This window comes from Thalassophryne amazonica, chromosome 4 (genome assembly GCF_902500255.1).
Source record: "Thalassophryne amazonica chromosome 4, fThaAma1.1, whole genome shotgun sequence".
Classification (NCBI taxonomy): domain Eukaryota; kingdom Metazoa; phylum Chordata; class Actinopteri; order Batrachoidiformes; family Batrachoididae; genus Thalassophryne; species Thalassophryne amazonica.
Genome location: NC_047106.1, coordinates 29,992,757 through 30,011,866, shown reverse-complemented (window position 1 = coordinate 30,011,866; position 19,110 = coordinate 29,992,757). Strand labels below are relative to the sequence as shown.

Here is a 19,110-nt window from a genome sequence, read left to right as displayed (position 1 = left end):
CAAATCAACTTTTTTTTTAGAAATTAAGTTTAAAAGCAAAACAACAACAACAACAAAAAAACATTATAAGACAGCTCTGCGGTTGGATGCTTTGTAGGTCTTCAGCAGCAGGAGGTGGTTGTGAGATGTTAAAGCTTGTTACACCCCTACACGATGCAGGACGCTGGATTAACCTGAAACTCGGTCCAAAAATTCAACATTAAAAGATATATGTTATATTTTAACTTTGTACAAATGACAGAATTGACATTAATGGAGTTATTCTATCAGTATTTTCACAAAACCATAAGTTAGTATGACTTTATTTTTCAAGACCTCTGCCTGACCGGAGCATTATGATTAGTAGAGAGCTCATTTTGTGGGTGCTCTCAGGATTCTTCTGTGTAGCTTCCTACAGGAGGCAGCATGGTCAAATATGGAAATACAGGCTCATTCTTTGGGTCTTTCTTAGCTTTTGATGCTTTCAAAAGCAATCGTGTTAAAAGTCAATTTCAGCTTCTTAGTAATTGCAAATGTACCAGAGCCAATACTGGAATTTATCGGTTATCGATTATCTGTAACTTCCGATATATTTTTGGGTGGTTTATAAAAGATAACTTTTCAGTTATCTGATTATCTGTTATCGAAGTTAATTTTTTGGTCATCTGTGCCCACCACTGTTGGAAACGCATCGGCCTGGCGTTACGACGCGTTGGGGGGTGTTAAAGCATCGCGCTGACATATTCAGTGTGAAAGGCCCTTAACAGTATATTACTGATACTATTTACTAGGCTTTAGAGTTGTTTTTAAACAGTTTGCGAACACCTTTAAGTTAGAATATGATATTAATGTAAAATGTTATTATTTTACTAATATACTCAGACCACTAGGTGGTCACCCATAGAGCACCACTGGTCCATGGACCTCTCTTTGAGAAAGGCGAGAGTATTGAAACAAACAGATTATAGTATCATGATCTCACTTGGTCTCTGAAAGCTTCATTTGCCCTTTTTAGTCCTTTTTTTTTGGGGGGGGGGGGGTGCTTGGTTTGCTTTGATTTTGTGGCTTCATAGCTACGCTTCATATCACGCTCAGTGACACGTGCGATCACAGTTTGACCTGCTTAACAGACGTTCTTCACAGCCTTCAGGAGTCCTCAGTTGGATAGTAGTGAATGTTTGAAGTCTTACAGGGTAAAATACATTCAATTTCCTGTGTTTGTCTTTTGTGCATTTGGACTGTTTATATCTAACAGCACTGTTACTGGACCATCATCACCATCAGCAGCACCTTCTGGAATATTTTGACTCCTTTTTCTGCAGGTTCTGATGGATCGCTGGGCGTCTGTGGGGCGGTTCACTGTGATTCAGTAACGGGTCTCATCAGGCCAAACGTTCACACTCACATGCTGTTGAGCAGTGGCCACACCATGGCGGTTCCACCGGATTTCTTCATCCACCCGCAGACCGGCCGCGTCCTTCCCATAGCTGGACACGTGGCCTTCGATCCTGCCAGCTCTTCTTTAGTGTGCACCACAGACACATGTGCAGGTATCGCCACAGTATATCCAGACATTTAAATGCTGCTATAAATGTGTAAATGGTAAAATTTAGCTTCCAGTTGAGCTTCTGTTTTTTTTAATTTTTATTTTTAAGTCATCTTCTCATAAAAGGTCCGACCGCACATTTTGTGTTCTCTCTGAAAAATATACAGGAGTAAATCACGAGTTCTGCTCAAATTTGGGCTGGGCTGGGGCTGCCTTGGTTAATTTGTGATGTAGTAAATCCAGTTTGCCTTTGCATGAGAGGAAGGAAACCAACTCAGGAGTAGAGCATTGTAATAATAATAATAATAATAATAATAATAATAATAATAATAATAATAATAATAATAAAACAGAACTATAGTGGTTAAATGTCACAGATTCCGGGAGATATACATTTTTGACTGTAGTAGGTCTTTAAATGTCCAGTCCAATATGGTCCAAAAAAGGACACGATGTTCTGTAAAACTGGCCTTTATTATCATGTATAATAATGGTGAGATATTTCAAAGGAAGAACCCACTGCAAAAGAATATTTTCCTCGCTGAAAACATTAAAATATTATTATTATTATTATTAATATTAAATATTATTACAGTCTTTTATCAGTCAACTTTTAACTCAAACAGTTTGGAGCCAATATGGATTAAATATGGTTTAAGGGTTGTGTGTTTTTAAGGAGAAAATGGTTCAGTTTTGGTCATAATTGTTCAAAGGTCAATGCCACACAGAACCACATATTATGGCGTCACTGATTCACAAAGAAATCATATTCAGGACCCTGTGCAGAACATTAAAGACACAGCTGTTGCATTTTCTGAGTTCCCATTTTAGTTTTTCTTACTAGTTTCAGTGTTTGATGGTGCGGTGCTGAACACAAGCTTAGTGGAAGAAATTGAGCTGACATATTGATGCCAGGGCAGCCAACACTCAACACTGGAGTCGCAGACTGAACGGCCCCTCCTACAAATTGGTCCCCCCTGCCTTCACTGCGCATGCGTCATTTTGAAGTGTCAGCAGCGATTCACCAGTCATCACCTTGTTTCTTCTTAAAACTGACTTTAGAATGATTTAAGAGGTTTTACTTTATCATCTGATGGTTTATAATGGTTTATAATCACATCATTCCCTTTGATCGGTTTGGTGTAGAGAGTCAGACTCAGAGGGTCAGTCTCAGACGCGCTGGTGTCGTGCTCTGATTGGTCCCCTGTCTTTTATTATGAAATAATGCTGAATTTATGTGGAAATGATTGTTGTACAAAAGCTTCAGATATCTGTTGCTGAGATAGATGCTAACTGGAGTGCAGTTTTAAGAAAAAACGAGCCGATAATCGGTGAATCGCTGCTGATGCTCCGAAATGACGCATGTGCAATGAAGGCGGGGGGGACCCATTTTTAAGGGAGACGGCACGACTATGGAATGATCAGGGTAAGAAATTTCAAACTGGCCTGACTGCCCTAAATGCAGTTCAAGCCACTTTGTCATAAGTACTACCCAGTGATCTGGAAACTTATACTATAACTGCTTTCATTTTGGGGTTTGATTTAATAAAACAAACTTATCATTAAAACTACAGTGTTTAGGATTTATCATTATCTAGTGTTGAAGTTGCATATTGTATTGTACCGTTGCCTATCACAAAATTGCTTCCCTTCATGTTTTCGCTTCTTTGTTGATGGGGATTTAAATTGTCTTGACTTCTGTTGTGAAAAGCAGTATGTGTGATCCTCTATTTCACAAAAAAGAATGGTTCTCAGTCTTGTTATCCTGCACTGACAACCATTAAACAGAGGGACCAAACACAGATTTCTTTTCTTTTTTCTTTACTTTTCTGACAGTGCAGCAAAATGCTAAATAAATTAAAAAAAAAAAAAAAATGAAGTATGTTCATTTTGGGCTTCTATATTAACTTGGTGCAACATGGTGGCCTCCATGAGGGGGTCCGCTCCCATGTGGATATGAGCGGCTCATGAAGACACATTACTTTGCTCTTGCAGGTACGAACAGATGGTTATGAATGCTATACCCCGTTTCTGCAAATAAGCTTTAACCTAAAACTTTAAAGTTTTTTCAGGAATCAACTTTTACTTTTGATACTCTGTATGCTTCTTAGCCTGTGTGCTGCTATACAATGCTGCTGGAACCTCACTTTCCCTGAGGGAATCTTCCCAAGGGATCAATAAACTTATAATCTAATCAAATCAAATCTAATCTAAATACGAACTTCAATATTAATAGCAGTTTCACTTATGACCCTCGGTTGATAATGACATCTTGCAGATATAAAACATTTAAAATTTTCTCTGCAAAACCTTTGCTGTATTTTGCTTGACGCACATTGAATTAAATGGTTGTGTGGTTCATACTCAGAAAATGGGGAAAACAGCTGTGATGGATGAGCTAATAATAAAACTAGAAGCACTCAGAGAGTGCAAACCTCCGCCAAGGCCATGGGGTCACTGGCGCCATAACATCTACACGCCGTGGAATCATTGAACCTAAAAAAGTCTAACAATGATGTTTGCTCAGTAGTAAAAAAAGTTTAATTTGCTGTGACTGGATAGCATGTATCCTTAGCACTTGGCATCACAGTTTATTGCAACTTGCACCTTTCCCAGAAGCTACTGTCATCTGAGCACTGATATTGATATTGCATCTGCTTATAGACAAAAACAAATAAGAGACTAAATTCAATTTATTATTCAACTAAACTGCAAGTATATTAATTTCTTAACATTTATGAAACACTTCTTTAAACAAGGCCATAGGGTCACTGACCCTAAAGAGATTCCCTCCTTGGCACAGTGATCTATTTCTTTTTGTCTCTTCCTCTAAAATTGTATATAATAATCATTAGATTATTAATATATAAACAAAAATAAATTTAAGAAATATTACAGTTTGAAAACAAATGCACCCGAATGTGATGACAGCTGCAACTGCTTAATGCTACCTTTTAACATTGAAAATGCCATAGACATGCTAACGCGTTAGCATCGTGATCCGGATCGTGATCCGGATCACCACTAAAATTTAATCACTTGTTCCTCTTGTCATTTCCAACCACTCCACAAAATTTCATCAAAATCCGTTCAAAACATTTTGAGTTATCCTGCTGACAAACAGACAAACAAACAAACGCGACCGAAAACATAACCTCCTTGGCGGAGGTAACAAGCTTACAGGCTGGCAGTTGAATTGCAGAAGCAATCATGTTTTAAGAAATGCAAACACTATGGGAAAAGCACCACCGCCACAAAAAGAGTGAAGTTTTACATTTGTCATAACTTTATGCCAGAGTTTTGTTATTTGTGTGATTGATCATCTGACACGAGGTGCTCTTTGGGGATTTGTCACTTAGAAATAAGACATTATGAGATGAAGACTTTAGTGGTTTGTGGTTGGGATTTCTGAATGAGAAAACAAATTGGTAATCAGAACTCATGGGATGTATTAAGTATCAGTTACATTCTTGATAAACAGTGCATCTGGAAAGTATTCACAGCGCTTCACTTTTTCCACAATTTTTTTATGGTACAGCCTTATTCCAGAATGGAGGAAATGCATTTTTTCGCCTCAAAATTCTATTCACAACACCCCATAATGGCAACATGACAAAAGTTTTTTTTTAATTTTTGAAAAATTTAAATTAATTAAAAATGTAAGAAATCACATCCACATAAGTATTCACACCGTTTGCTCAATACTTTATTGATTCACCTTTGGCAGCAATTACAGCCTCAAGTCTTCTTGAATATGATGCCACAAACTTGGAGCACCCATCTTTGGCCAGTTTTGTCCATTCCTCTTTGCAGCACCTCTCAAGCTCAGGTTGGATGGGGAGCATCGGTGCACAGCCATTTTCAGATCTCTCCAGAGATGTCCAATTGTATTCAGGTCTGTGCTCTGGCCGGACCACTCAAGGACATTCACAGACTTGTCCTCAAGCCACTCCTTTGATATCTTGGCTGTGTGCTTAGGGGAGTGGTGTTCAAAGTATTCCAGAAAGGTCCAAGAGGGTGCAAGTTTTCTTTGCATCCACTGACTCCATCAGGTGATTTCACTGATTAACATCACTTTGAGCAGATGGGATGAATTCCTCTGGGAGCACGGTGGCTTAGTGGTTAGCACTGTTGCCTCACAGCAAGAAGGTCATGGGATTGATTCCCACCTGTGGTCTTTCTGTATGGAGTTTGCATGTTCTCCCGGTGTCTGCGTGGGTTTCCTCTGGGTGCTCTGGTTTCTTCCCATATTTAAAAGACATGCAGGTCAGGTGAACTGGAAACTTTATAATTGTCCAGGTCTCCCTTGCAAAAGAGATAGTGAGCTCAATGGGACTAACCTGGTTAAATAATGGTAAAATTTATGTAAAAAGCTGTTTCTGGTTGTGGAGAGCTTCTTTAACAAACTAATCTGTGTTTGTTTTTTAGACCCAGTAGATCACAGAAAGTGGGACAGCCCTCTTCTTCCTTTCATTCCATATCCAACCTCTTGCCATTCAGATCGGCCCATTCCCAGCACTCGGCTCAAAGGCCTCAGACCTGGTCAGCGGCTACAGTTCGGTGCTCCCATGGCGGACCCAGAGACAGGAGTCCCAGTTCCCATTCTGGCAGTTACTATCCACCCCCACAATGGACTACTTTACCCTCTAGGTGGGGTGCACGTTTGCCCCTTCAGCCGCCTGCCACAGCCTATACAGATCGGTTCCCCCATGCTGGATCCCAAGACAGGCAACATAGTGCTGACTGTTGGGGTCAGCTTGGATGTGGTAACCGGTTAGTACTGTTGGTTATTCCTCAAATATGTACAGATTCGGAATGTCTATGACAATTGTACTTGTCACTTTTGTGTAGCACGTGTCCTGCCAGTAGGTGGTGTTCTGTTGGCTGAGTCCTTCGTTGAGCCTCTGAGTGGACGAATGGTGAGAGTAGGAGGGGCCAACATGCGTGCTGGGCAATTAGTACCACATGCAGGAGGATACCAGGCTCTACTAGACAGCAAGGTCTTTGATTTTATTTTGCGTTTGTTTGATTGTGTTTTAACAATCAGTGGATCATCTAATATTTGTGTGTTGCATGGCCAAGGCCAAACATGCTCCCTCTTGCATTCTCAACAGATGTCTTATTAATTGTCCTGGTTCCACCCCTTTGTTTTGAATCCACCTTAAATTATGATTTCTATTCCAGGGCAGGCTTCAGAATTTAACTCATATCTGAAAAAATATCCCATAAACATGTCTGTCTCCTGCTGGATGGTTAGTGGATGCTGGATTAGGAGCAGGTGTGGTTGTGAAGTGAGGCAGACAGATAATTTCTGCATAGAAATATACAATATATAAACTGTTATTTTCTGAGATTTATCATGCAACTGCTGTGAACTCAAGTAACATGTTCACAAATTCACACAACCCCACAGAAAGGATTTTGTAAGACTGTTGACAAATCCCACACTTCTTCCTTCTCTCTCTATTTCTGTGTCTTAACATGTGGTTTTTGTGGATTTTGAAGTTACATGTAACTTGGAATTAGCTTGATTATCAGTTTCTGTACATTTCAAGCCCACTGCTGCTGGTATATGACTCCACGTCAACATGTAATGGGCCATATCCTGACCAGGCCCAGCAATTTATTTTTTTTTTAGCAATTTTCAGGAGCTCCATGACTTTTAATAATTTGTTTCCATTGGAAAAAAGAGTTGTTTTACAAATTAATGTTTTGGGTTTTTTTTTTTTTGGAATGGAAATTGATTTACTCACTGTTGAGTAGTCCTCGTTAAAAAGATGACTTCCTTGGCAGATGCAAACGATAGACCAGCAATATTGTTCAGCTGGTGATAAAGTCTAAAGCCACCTTGACACTTGCAAGAATTTGATCCTTGCACTGGCACGCAAGATTGCATGCCAATGAGTAAACTTGTTGTAAACTGCTGTAAACTGTGTGCAAACTGTGCAAGGCTGTTTGCCAATGCACAAAGAAAATTTTAAAATGTTCAAAATTTCTGCCACGCATTAATTTCATGCCCATTTGCGTGAACTAGTCATGAACATTGCCAAAAACCTATTCGCAAACACTGCATGTGATTGCATTCAGGGCCTCGCACAGTTTATGCACAGTTTACGAAGAGTTTATTCACTGGCACGCAAGATTGTGTGCCAGTTCTGTGATCAAATTCGTGTAAGTGTCAAGGTGGCTTTTCCAGCGTACCATCTAATGACATGCATTGGCATGACGAACTGAGTGACAGTGCGGGGATCAGATTCATTTAAGTGTGAAGGTTGCTTTATGCTCACATTCTCGACCAGGTGCTGACAGCAATGCTAAAAGTTGCGGAGCTCCTGAAGACGCTGAGTGAGGAGTTGAGCTCAGAGACACTTCACTTGCAGCATCTACGTCAGGCTGCTGACAGACGGAGCGTTCAACAAGATCTTCTGGCTGCAGCAAAGACAGAGTTCCAGCTTGCTTGGGGAAGGAGTCGCCACTGCCAGCTGCAGCTTCAGACCAGGTTGGAGATGCAGCTGGACTGGGTCATAGGTCTCCAGGAGAATGGAGGAATTCTAGGTAAGATTTTAGTTTGCTGAAAAATCCTATGCAGTAAACTTTACTTACCAACTGTGTATGTATGAGAAGTGAGAATTGGGTACAATATTTGTGCAGTGAGCGGATAAATAGATGAGCACCCTCTCTTGGGTGATACATGACACATGGCTCTTTTTTCTCCTGGTGCTTTCTCTCTGTACTGATGTGCTTCTCTTCTCACTACAAATGAGCTGTTGTCATTGTGCCATAATTGTATATGTTGTCTGTCTGACTATCTTCTGTATTTAACACAGCTTTTGCAAACCACGAAAATACTGACATAAAAGGAGAAGCGTTAAAATGAGCAATAGCAGATTTCTGACTTCCTCCAATCCAGATCTGGATCAAAAATTCAGTGGAGTCTTCCATACCCTAAAATTTATCTGTGCTGCAAATTTTGTGAGAATCTGTGAAGAAGTTTTGACATAATCCTTAAAAGCCTATAAAGTGAAATCCTGAGCCAGAATCTGGATCCGCATTCGGATCCGGATTCAGATCTAGATCACCTCTAAAATTCAGTGGAGTATTCTATCACCTAATATCTATCTGTGGGGCAAATTTGGTGTGAATCTGTGAAGAAGTTTTGACTTAATCCTTAAAAGCCTACAAAATGAATCCTGAGCCAGAATCCAGATCCGAATGCAGATCCAGATCTGGATCACCTCCAAAATTCAGTGAGTCTTCCATGCCTTAATATCTATCTGTGGTACAAATTTGGTGAGAATCCATGAAGAAGTTTTGACTTAATCCTTAAAAGCCTATAAAGTGAATCCTGAGGCAGAATCCGGATCCGAATGCAGATCCAGAATCCAGATCACCTCTAAAATTTAATGGAGTCTTCTGTGCCCTAATATCTATCTGTGGTGCAAATTTGGTGTGAATCCAAGAATAAGTTTTGGCATAATCCTTAAAATCCTGTAATGTGAAATCCTGAGCCAAAATCTGGATCCGATAGCAGATCCAGATCACCTCCAAAATTCAGTGGAGTCTTCCGTGCCCTAATATCTATCTGTGTTGCAAATTTGGTGAGAATCCGTGAAGACGTTTTGACTTTGACTTGCTTGCCTCTACTGGTGGTTGGCTCTCACTGCGGTATTGTATCACTTCCTGTTTCGGAGCACAGCGGTGTTTTGCTGTATCTGTTAGCTGTTTAATCTGCGCAGTTAGATTGATCTAGTTACCTAGATAATGATTTGTTTCACAGTGTAATCTTCACGTGCCTTAACTAAAGCACTCCCTCTGCTGAATCACCTCTAAATTATTTACACATTATTCACTTTGTGTGTTTTTAGGAATCCGCTAGCTTAGCGCAGCTACTAGCTCTTAGCCGGTTTAGCATGGCGGCTTCTCCTGTCTCTCCCGCACTTTTCTGCTCTGGGTGTGAAATGTTTAGTTATTCCTCGGCCTCCTTTAGCAGTAATGGTACTTGTAATAAGTGTAGCTTATTCGTAGCTTTGGAGGCCAGGCTGGGCGAATTGGAGACTCGGCTCCGCACCGTGGAAAATTCTACAGCTAGCCAGGCCCCTGTAGTCGGTGCGGACCAAGGTAGCTTAGCCGCCGTTAGTTTCCCTCTGGCAGATCCCGAGCAGCCGGGAAAGCAGGCCGACTGGGTGACTGTGAGGAGGAAGCGTAGTTCTAAACAGAAGCCCCGTGTACACCGCCAACCCGTTCACATTTCTAACCGTTTTTCCCCACTCGACAACACACCCGCCGAGGATCAAACTCTGGTTATTGGCGACTCTGTTTTGAGAAATGTGAAGTTAGTGACACCAGCAACCATAGTCAATTGTCTTCCGGGGGCCAGAGCAGGCGACATTGAAGGAAATTTGAAACTGCTGGCTAAGGCTAAGCGTAAATTTGGTAAGATTGTAATTCACGTCGGCAGTAATGACACCCGGTTACGCCAATCGGAGGTCACTAAAATTAACATTGAATCGGTGTGTAACTTTGCAAAAACAATGTCGGACTCTGTAGTTTTCTCTGGGCCCCTCCCCAATCGGACCGGGAGTGACATGTTTAGCCGCATGTTCTCCCTGAATTGCTGTCTGTCTGAGTGGTGTCCAAAAAATGAGGTGGGCTTCATAGATAATTGGCAAAGCTTCTGGGGAAAACCTGGTCTTGTTAGGAGAGACGGCATCCATCCCACTTTAGATGGAGCAGCTCTCATTTCTAGAAATCTGGCCAATTTTCTTAAACCCTCCAAACCGTGACTATCCAGGGTTGGGACCAGAAAGCAGAGTTGTAGTCTTACACACCTCTCTGCAGCTTCTCTCCCCCTGCCATCCCCTCATTACCCCATCCCCGTAGAGACGGTGCCTGCTCCCAGACCACTGATAACCAGCAAAAATCTATTTAAGCATAAAAATTCAAAAAGAAAAAATAATATAGCACCTTCAACTGCACCACAGACTAAAACAGTTAAATGTGGTCTATTAAACATTAGGTCTCTCTCTTCTAAGTCCCTGTTAGTAAATGATATAATAATTGATCAACATATTGATTTATTCTGCCTTACAGAAACCTGGTTACAGCAGGATGAATATGTTAGTTTAAATGAGTCAACACCCCTGAGTCACACTAACTGCCAGAACGCTCGTAGCACGGGCCGAGGCGGAGGATTAGCAGCAATCTTCCATTCCAGCTTATTAATTAATCAAAAACCCAGACAGAGCTTTAATTCATTTGAAAGCTTGACTCTTAGTCTTGTCCATCCAAATTGGAAGTCCCAAAAACCAGTTTTATTTGTTATTATCTATCGTCCACCTGGTCGTTACTGTGAGTTTCTCTGTGAATTTTCAGACCTTTTGTCTGACTTAGTGCTTAGCACAGATAAGATAATTATAGTGGGCGATTTTAACATCCACACAGATGCTGAGAATGACAGCCTCAACACTGCATTTAATCTATTATTAGACTCAGTTGGCTTTGCTCAAAATGTAAATGAGTCCACCCACCACTTTAATCATATCTTAGATCTTGTTCTGACTTATGGTATGGAAATTGAAGACTTAACAGTATTCCCTGAAAACTCCCTTCTGTCTGATCATTTCTTAATAACATTTACATTTACTCTGATGGACTACCCAGCAGTGGGGAATAAGTTTCATTACACTAGAAGTCTTTCAGAAAGCGCTGTAACTAGGTTTAAGGATATGATTCCTTCTTTATGTTCTCTAATGCCATATACCAACACAGTGCAGAGTAGCTACCTAAACTCTGTAAGTGAGATAGAGTATCTCGTCAATAGTTTTACATCCTCATTGAAGACAACTTTGGATGCTGTAGCTCCTCTGAAAAAGAGAGCTTTAAATCAGAAGTGCCTGACTCCGTGGTATAACTCACAAACTCGCAGCTTAAAGCAGATAACCCGTAAGTTGGAGAGGAAATGGCATCTCACTAATTTAGAAGATCTTCACTTAGCCTGGAAAAAGAGTCTGTTGCTCTATAAAAAAGCCCTCCGTAAAGCTAGGACATCTTACTACTCATCACTAATTGAAGAAAATAAGAACAACCCCAGGTTTCTTTTCAGCACTGTAGCCAGGCTGACAAAGAGTCAGAGCTCTATTGAGCCGAGTATTCCTTTAACTTTAACTAGTAATGACTTCATGACTTTCTTTGCTAATAAAATTTTAACTATTAGAGAAAAAATTACTCATAACCATCCCAAAGACGTATCGTTATCTTTGGCTGCTTTCAGTGATGCCGGTATTTGGTTAGACTCTTTCTCTCAGACTGTTCTGTCTGAGTTATTTTCATTAGTTACTTCATCCAAACCATCAACATGTCTATTAGACCCCATTCCTACCCGGCTGCTCAAGGAAGCCCTACCATTATTTAATGCTTCGATCTTAAATATGATCAATCTATCTTTATTAGTTGGCTATGTACCACAGGCTTTTAAGGTGGCAGTAATTAAACCATTACTTAAAAAGCCATCACTTGACCCAGCTATCTTAGCTAATTATAGGCCAATCTCCAACCTTCCTTTTCTCTCAAAAATTCTTGAAAGGGTAGTTGTAAAACAGCTAACTGATCATCTGCAGAGGAATGGTCTATTTGAAGAGTTTCAGTCAGGTTTTAGAATTCATCATAGTACAGAAACAGCATTAGTGAAGGTTACAAATGATCTTCTTATGGTCTCAGACAGTGGACTCATCTCTGTGCTTGTTCTGTTAGACCTCAGTGCTGCTTTTGATACTGTTGACCATAAAATTTTATTACAGAGATTAGAGCATGCCATAGGTATTAAAGGCACTGCGCTGCGGTGGTTTGAATCATATTTATCTAATAGATTACAATTTGTTCATGTAAATGGGGAATCTTCTTCACAGACTAAGGTTAATTATGGAGTTCCACCATGTTCTGTGCTAGGACCAATTTTATTCACTTTATACATGCTTCCCTTAGGCAGTATTATTAGACGGCATTGCTTAAATTTTCATTGTTACGCAGATGATACCCAGCTTTATCTATCCATGAAGCCAGAGGACACACACCAATTAGCTAAACTGCAGGATTGTCTTACAGACATAAAGACATGGATGACCTCTAATTTCCTGCTTTTAAACTCAGATAAAACTGAAGTTATTGTACTTGGCCCCACAAATCTTAGAAACATGGTGTCTAACCAGATCCTTACTCTGGATGGCATTACCCTGACCTCTAGTAATACTGTGAGAAATCTTGGAGTCATTTTTGATCAGGCCTCTACTGGTGGTTGGCTCTCACTGCGGTATTGTATCACTTCCTGTTCCGGAGCACAGCGGTGTTTTTCTGTATCTGTTAGCTGTTTAATCTGCGCAGTTAGATTGATCTAGTTATCTAGATTACGATTTGTTTCCCAGTGTAATCTTTACGTGCCTTAACTAAAGCACTCCTTCTGCTGAATCACCTCTAAATTATTTACACATTATTCACTTTGCGTGTTTTTAGGAATCCGCTAGCTTAGCGTAGCTACTAGCTCTTAGCCGATTTAGCATGGCGGCTTCTCCTGTCTCTCCCGCACTTTTCTGCTCTGGGTGTGAAATGTTTAGTTATTCCTCGGCCTCCTTTAGCAGTAACGGTACTTGTAATAAGTGTAGCTTATTCGTAGCTTTGGAGGCCAGGCTGGGCGAATTGGAGACTCGGCTCCGCACCGTGGAAAATTCTACAGCTAGCCAGGCCCCTGTAGTCGGTGCGGACCAAGGTAGCTTAGCCGCCGTTAGTTACCCCCTGGCAGATCCCGAGCAGCCGGGAAAGCAGGCTGACTGGGTGACTGTGAGGAGGAAGCGTAGCCCTAAACAGAAGCCCCGTGTACACCGCCAACCCGTTCACATCTCTAACCGTTTTTCCCCACTCGACGACACACCCGCCGAGGATCAAACTCTGGTTATTGGCGACTCTGTTTTGAGAAATGTGAAGTTAGCGACACCAGCAACCATAGTCAATTGTCTTCCGGGGGCCAGAGCAGGCGACATTGAAGGAAATTTGAAACTGCTGGCTAAGGCTAAGCGTAAATTTGGTAAGATTGTAATTCACGTCGGCAGTAACGACACCCGGTTACGCCAATCGGAGGTCACTAAAATTAACATTAAATCGGTGTGTAACTTTGCAAAAACAATGTCGGACTCTGTAGTTTTCTCTGGGCCCCTCCCCAATCGGACCGGGAGTGACATGTTTAGCCGCATGTTCTCCTTGAATTGCTGGCTGTCTGAGTGGTGTCCAAAAAATGAGGTGGGCTTCATAGATAATTGGCAAAGCTTCTGGGGAAAACCTGGTCTTGTTAGGAGAGACGGCATCCATCCCACTTTGGATGGAGCAGCTCTCATTTCTAGAAATCTGGCCAATTTTCTTAAATCCTCCAAACCGTGACTATCCAGGGTTGGGACCAGGAAGCAGAGTTGTAGTCTTACACACCTCTCTGCAGCTTCTCTCCCCCTGTCATCCCCTCATTACCCCATCCCCGTAGAGACGGTGCCTGCTCCCAGACCACCAATAACCAGCAAAAATCTATTTAAGCATAAAAATTCAAAAAGAAAAAATAATATAGCACCTTCAACTGCACCACAGACTAAAACAGTTAAATGTGGTCTATTAAACATTAGGTCTCTCTCTTCTAAGTCCCTGTTGGTAAATGATATAATAATTGATCAACATATTGATTTATTCTGCCTTACAGAAACCTGGTTACAGCAGGATGAATATGTTAGTTTAAATGAGTCAACACCCCCGAGTCACACTAACTGTCAGAATGCTCGTAGCACGGGCCGGGGCGGAGGATTAGCAGCAATCTTCCATTCCAGCTTATTAATTAATCAAAAACCCAGACAGAGCTTTAATTCATTTGAAAGCTTGACTCTTAGTCTTGTCCATCCAAATTGGAAGTCCCAAAAACCAGTTTTATTTGTTATTATCTATCGTCCACCTGGTCGTTACTGTGAGTTTCTCTGTGAATTTTCAGACCTTTTGTCTGACTTAGTGCTTAGCTCAGATAAGATAATTATAGTGGGTGATTTTAACATCCACACAGATGCTGAGAATGACAGCCTCAACACTGCATTTAATCTATTATTAGACTCTATTGGCTTTGCTCAAAAAGTAAATGAGTCCACCCACCACTTTAATCATATCTTAGATCTTGTTCTGACTTATGGTATGGAAATAGAAGACTTAACAGTATTCCCTGAAAACTCCCTTCTGTCTGATCATTTCTTAATAACATTTACATTTACTCTGATGGACTACCCAGCAGTGGGGAATAAGTTTCATTACACTAGAAGTCTTTCAGAAAGCGCTGTAACTAGGTTTAAGGATATGATTCCTTCTTTATGTTCTCTAATGCCATATACCAACACAGTGCAGAGTAGCTACCTAAACTCTGTAAGTGAGATAGAGTATCTCGTCAGTAGTTTTACATCCTCATTGAAGACAACTTTGGATGCTGTAGCTCCTCTGAAAAAGAGAGCTTTAGATCAGAAGTGCCTGACTCCGTGGTATAACTCACAAACTCGTAGTTTAAAGCAGATAACCCGTAAGTTGGAGAGGAAATGGCGTCTCACTAATTTAGAAGATCTTCACTTAGCCTGGAAAAAGAGTCTGTTGCTCTATAAAAAAGCCCTCCGTAAAGCTAGGACATCTTTCTACTCATCACTAATTGAAGAAAATAAGAACAACCCCAGGTTTCTTTTCAGCACTGTAGCCAGGCTGACAAAGAGTCAGAGCTCTATTGAGTTGAGTATTCCATTAACTTTAACTAGTAATGACTTCATGACTTTCTTTGCTAACAAAATTTTAACTATTAGAGAAAAAATTACTCATAACCATCCCAAAGACGTATCGTTATCTTTGGCTGCTTTCAGTGATGCTGGTATTTGGTTAGACTCTTTCTCTCCGATTGTTCTGTCTGAGTTATTTTCATTAGTTACTTCATCCAAACCATCAACATGTTTATTAGACCCCATTCCTACCAGGCTGCTCAAGGAAGCCCTACCATTATTTAATGCTTCGATCTTAAATATGATCAATCTATCTTTGTTAGTTGGCTATGTACCACAGGCTTTTAAGGTGGCAGTAATTAAACCATTACTTAAAAAGCCATCACTTGACCCAGCTATCTTAGCTAATTATAGGCCAATCTCCAACCTTCCTTTTCTCTCAAAAATTCTTGAATGGGTAGTTGTAAAACAGCTAACTGATCATCTGCAGAGGAATGGTCTATTTGAAGAGTTTCAGTCAGGTTTTAGAATTCATCATAGTACAGAAACAGCATTAGTGAAGGTTACAAATGATCTTCTTATGGCCTCGGACAGTGGACTCATCTCTGTGCTTGTTCTGTTAGACCTCAGTGCTGCTTTTGATACTGTTGACCATAAAATTTTATTACAGAGATTAGAGCATGCCATAGGTATTAAAGGCACTGCGCTGCGGTGGTTTGAATCATATTTGTCTAATAGATTACAATTTGTTCATGTAAATGGGGAATCTTCTTCACAGACTAAAGTTAATTATGGAGTTCCACAAGGTTCTGTGCTAGGACCAATTTTATTCACTTTATACATGCTTCCCTTAGGCAGTATTATTAGACGGTATTGCTTAAATTTTCATTGTTACGCAGATGATACCCAGCTTTATCTATCCATGAAGCCAGAGGACACACACCAATTAGCTAAACTGCAGGATTGTCTTACAGACATAAAGACATGGATGACCTCTAATTTCCTGCTTTTAAACTCAGATAAAACTGAAGTTATTGTACTTGGCCCCACAAATCTTAGAAACATGGTGTCTAACCAGATCCTTACTCTGGATGGCATTACCCTGACCTCTAGTAATACTGTGAGAAATCTTGGAGTCATTTTTGATCAGGATATGTCATTCAAAGCACATATTAAACAAATATGTAGGACTGCTTTTTTGCATTTACGCAATATCTCTAAAATCAGAAAGGTCTTGTCTCAGAGTGATGCTGAAAAACTAATTCATGCATTTATTTCCTCTAGGCTGGACTATTGTAATTCATTATTATCAGGGTGTCCTAAAGGTTCCCTAAAAAGCCTTCAGTTAATTCAAAATGCTGCAGCTAGAGTACTGACGGGGACTAGAAGGAGAGAGCATATCTCACCCATATTGGCCTCTCTTCATTGGCTTCCTGTTAATTCTAGAATAGAATTTAAAATTCTTCTTCTTACTTATAAGGTTTTGAATTATCAGGTCCCATTTTATCTTAGGGACCTCGTAGTACCATATCACCCCAATAGAGCGCTTCGCTCTCAGACTGCAGGCTTACTTGTAGTTCCTAGGGTTTGTAAGAGTAGAATGGGAGGCAGAGCCTTCAGCTTTCAGGCTCCTCTCCTGTGGAACCAGCTCCCAATTCAGATCAGGGAGACAGACACCCTCTCTACTTTTAAGATTAGGCTTAAAACTTTCCTTTTTGCTAAAGCTTATAGTTAGGGCTGGATCAGGTCACCCTGAACCATCCCTTAGTTATGCTGCTATAGACGTAGACTGCTGGGGGGTTCCCATGATGCATTGTTTCTTTCTCTTTTTGCTCTGTATGCACCACTCTGCATTTAATAATTAGTGATCGATCTCTGCTCCCCTCCACAGCATGTCTTTTTCCTGGTTCTCTCCCTCAGCCCCAACCAGTCCCAGCAGAAGACTGCCCCTCCCTGAGCCTGGTTCTGCTGGAGGTTTCTTCCTGTTAAAAGGGAGTTTTTCCTTCCCACTGTAGCCAAGTGCTTGCTCACAGGGGGTCGTTTTGACCGTTGGGGTTTTACATAATTATTGTATGGCCTTGCCTTACAATATAAAGCGCCTTGGGGCAACTGTTTGTTGTGATTTGGCGCTATATAAAAAAATTGATTGAATTGATTGAATTGATATGTCATTCAAAGCGCATATTAAACAAATATGTAGGACTGCTTTTTTGCATTTATGCAATATCTCTAAAATTAGAAAGGTCTTGTCTCAGAGTGATGCTGAAAAACTAATTCATGCATTTATTTCCTCTAGGCTGGACTATTGTAATTCATTATTATCAGGTTGTCCTAAACGTTCCCTGAATAGCCTTCAGTTAATTCAAAATGCTGCAGCTAGAGTACTAACGGGGACTAGAAGGAGAGAGCATATCTCACCCATATTGGCCTCTCTTCATTGGCTTCCTGTTAATTCTAGAATAGAATGTTATGTGACAGACGCAGGATGGAGAACCGACCAGCATTTGAAGGACCCAGTATGAAATAAGCAGAGCACGGTACAAAGGATAACTGAATTTAATAACATAACAGTGATGTGATAAATACAAACAAATGAGTGCGCGGTCTGGTGAGGTGGTAATACGGTGCGCTCCAGGCAGCACAAACGGTCCGGAGCCAGAAATAGTTCAGACCCAAGGACCCCGCCGACACCCCCCAGGAGATGCCCCCCCTCATGACCAACGGACCCAGCCGCGGCCGTCTATGGCTAGATGGACCCACAGCCCTTTCCCCCCCAGAGGACACCACAGTCACACCCTGAGGGCAGAAACTGGGGGAAAAACAAAAGGAAAAAAAAACATACAAACAAAACAACCCCAACCCCACCCCCTCGGCGCAGTGTAAACTGGAAGCATGTCCAGCGTCGCCAACCATGACTATACCCCAGAAGTCAACCGGGAGGAGTGGAACAGCGGTAATGGCAGACGGCACAAAACGGCGCCACCTCTCCGACTTCCAAACCAGCCACCAGCTGCGGGTATATTCCACTGCCCCAAACCTCAGCCACGCCGATGGCAGACGGCTCAAAGGCACGCTGAAGCCGGAGGTGGAACAGGGAATCAACAAAAAAAAAACAACAACACCCCGAACCCCCCCCCCCCCCAGGTGCAGAGGTTACCTGGGAAACGCCCAGCATAACCAAACTGCACCACTCCAGCAACACCGACAAACTACGGCTCACACGGCTGGAGCCAGAGGAGAAGAGAGGGAATAAAAAGAAAATACCCCAAACCCCCCCCCCCCCCCTCCCGGGTGCAGAGGTTACCTGGGAAATGCCCAGCACAACCAAACTGCACCACTCCAGCAACGCCGACACGTACGGCTCACACAGCTGGAGCCAGAGGAGAAGAGAGGGCACAACAAAAACAAAAAAAAAGAAAAAACAACCCAATTACCCCCCCCCCCATCACCCCCCAGAGGACCGTCCCATCAACTCTGGGAGGTGAAACCAAAAGAAATAAAAAGAAAGACTAACAGACTAACATAAAGTTAACTGGGTCCTTTTGATGCTCCAGACAGCCTGCAAGGGCACGGCCCCAGAACACTAATAGTGTAAAAAAATCTCACCCAAAAACCAACTCAAAAAACACCCACAAAAAATGAACCAACACAAAACTAATCAGTGTCTTATACCATTAAGCTCAAACAAAGGGAACACACCTGTTCCACCTTAAGAGCATTAACGGTAATATGTCTCAGTCACCAACAGAGGGAGCCAAAGTGCTGAAAATAAAACCCCTTTGGTAACAGAGAAAAACTCATGCTGCTTTTCCTGTGCGC

At 41.4% G+C, this 19,110-nt stretch overlaps 1 protein-coding gene across 1 annotated transcript in view; it reads left to right on the top strand.

Moving 5' to 3' along the window:
• Positions 1 to 19,110, top strand: part of si:dkey-103g5.4 — a 162,238-nt gene that overhangs the window by 47,070 nt on the left and 96,058 nt on the right. Inside the window, exons 15-18 of the mRNA XM_034169315.1 lie at positions 1,302 to 1,529; positions 5,954 to 6,298; positions 6,377 to 6,525; positions 7,825 to 8,080. Of these exons, the coding sequence (XP_034025206.1) occupies positions 1,302 to 1,529; positions 5,954 to 6,298; positions 6,377 to 6,525; positions 7,825 to 8,080 (978 nt within the window). The remainder of the gene's footprint in view (positions 1 to 1,301; positions 1,530 to 5,953; positions 6,299 to 6,376; positions 6,526 to 7,824; positions 8,081 to 19,110) is intronic.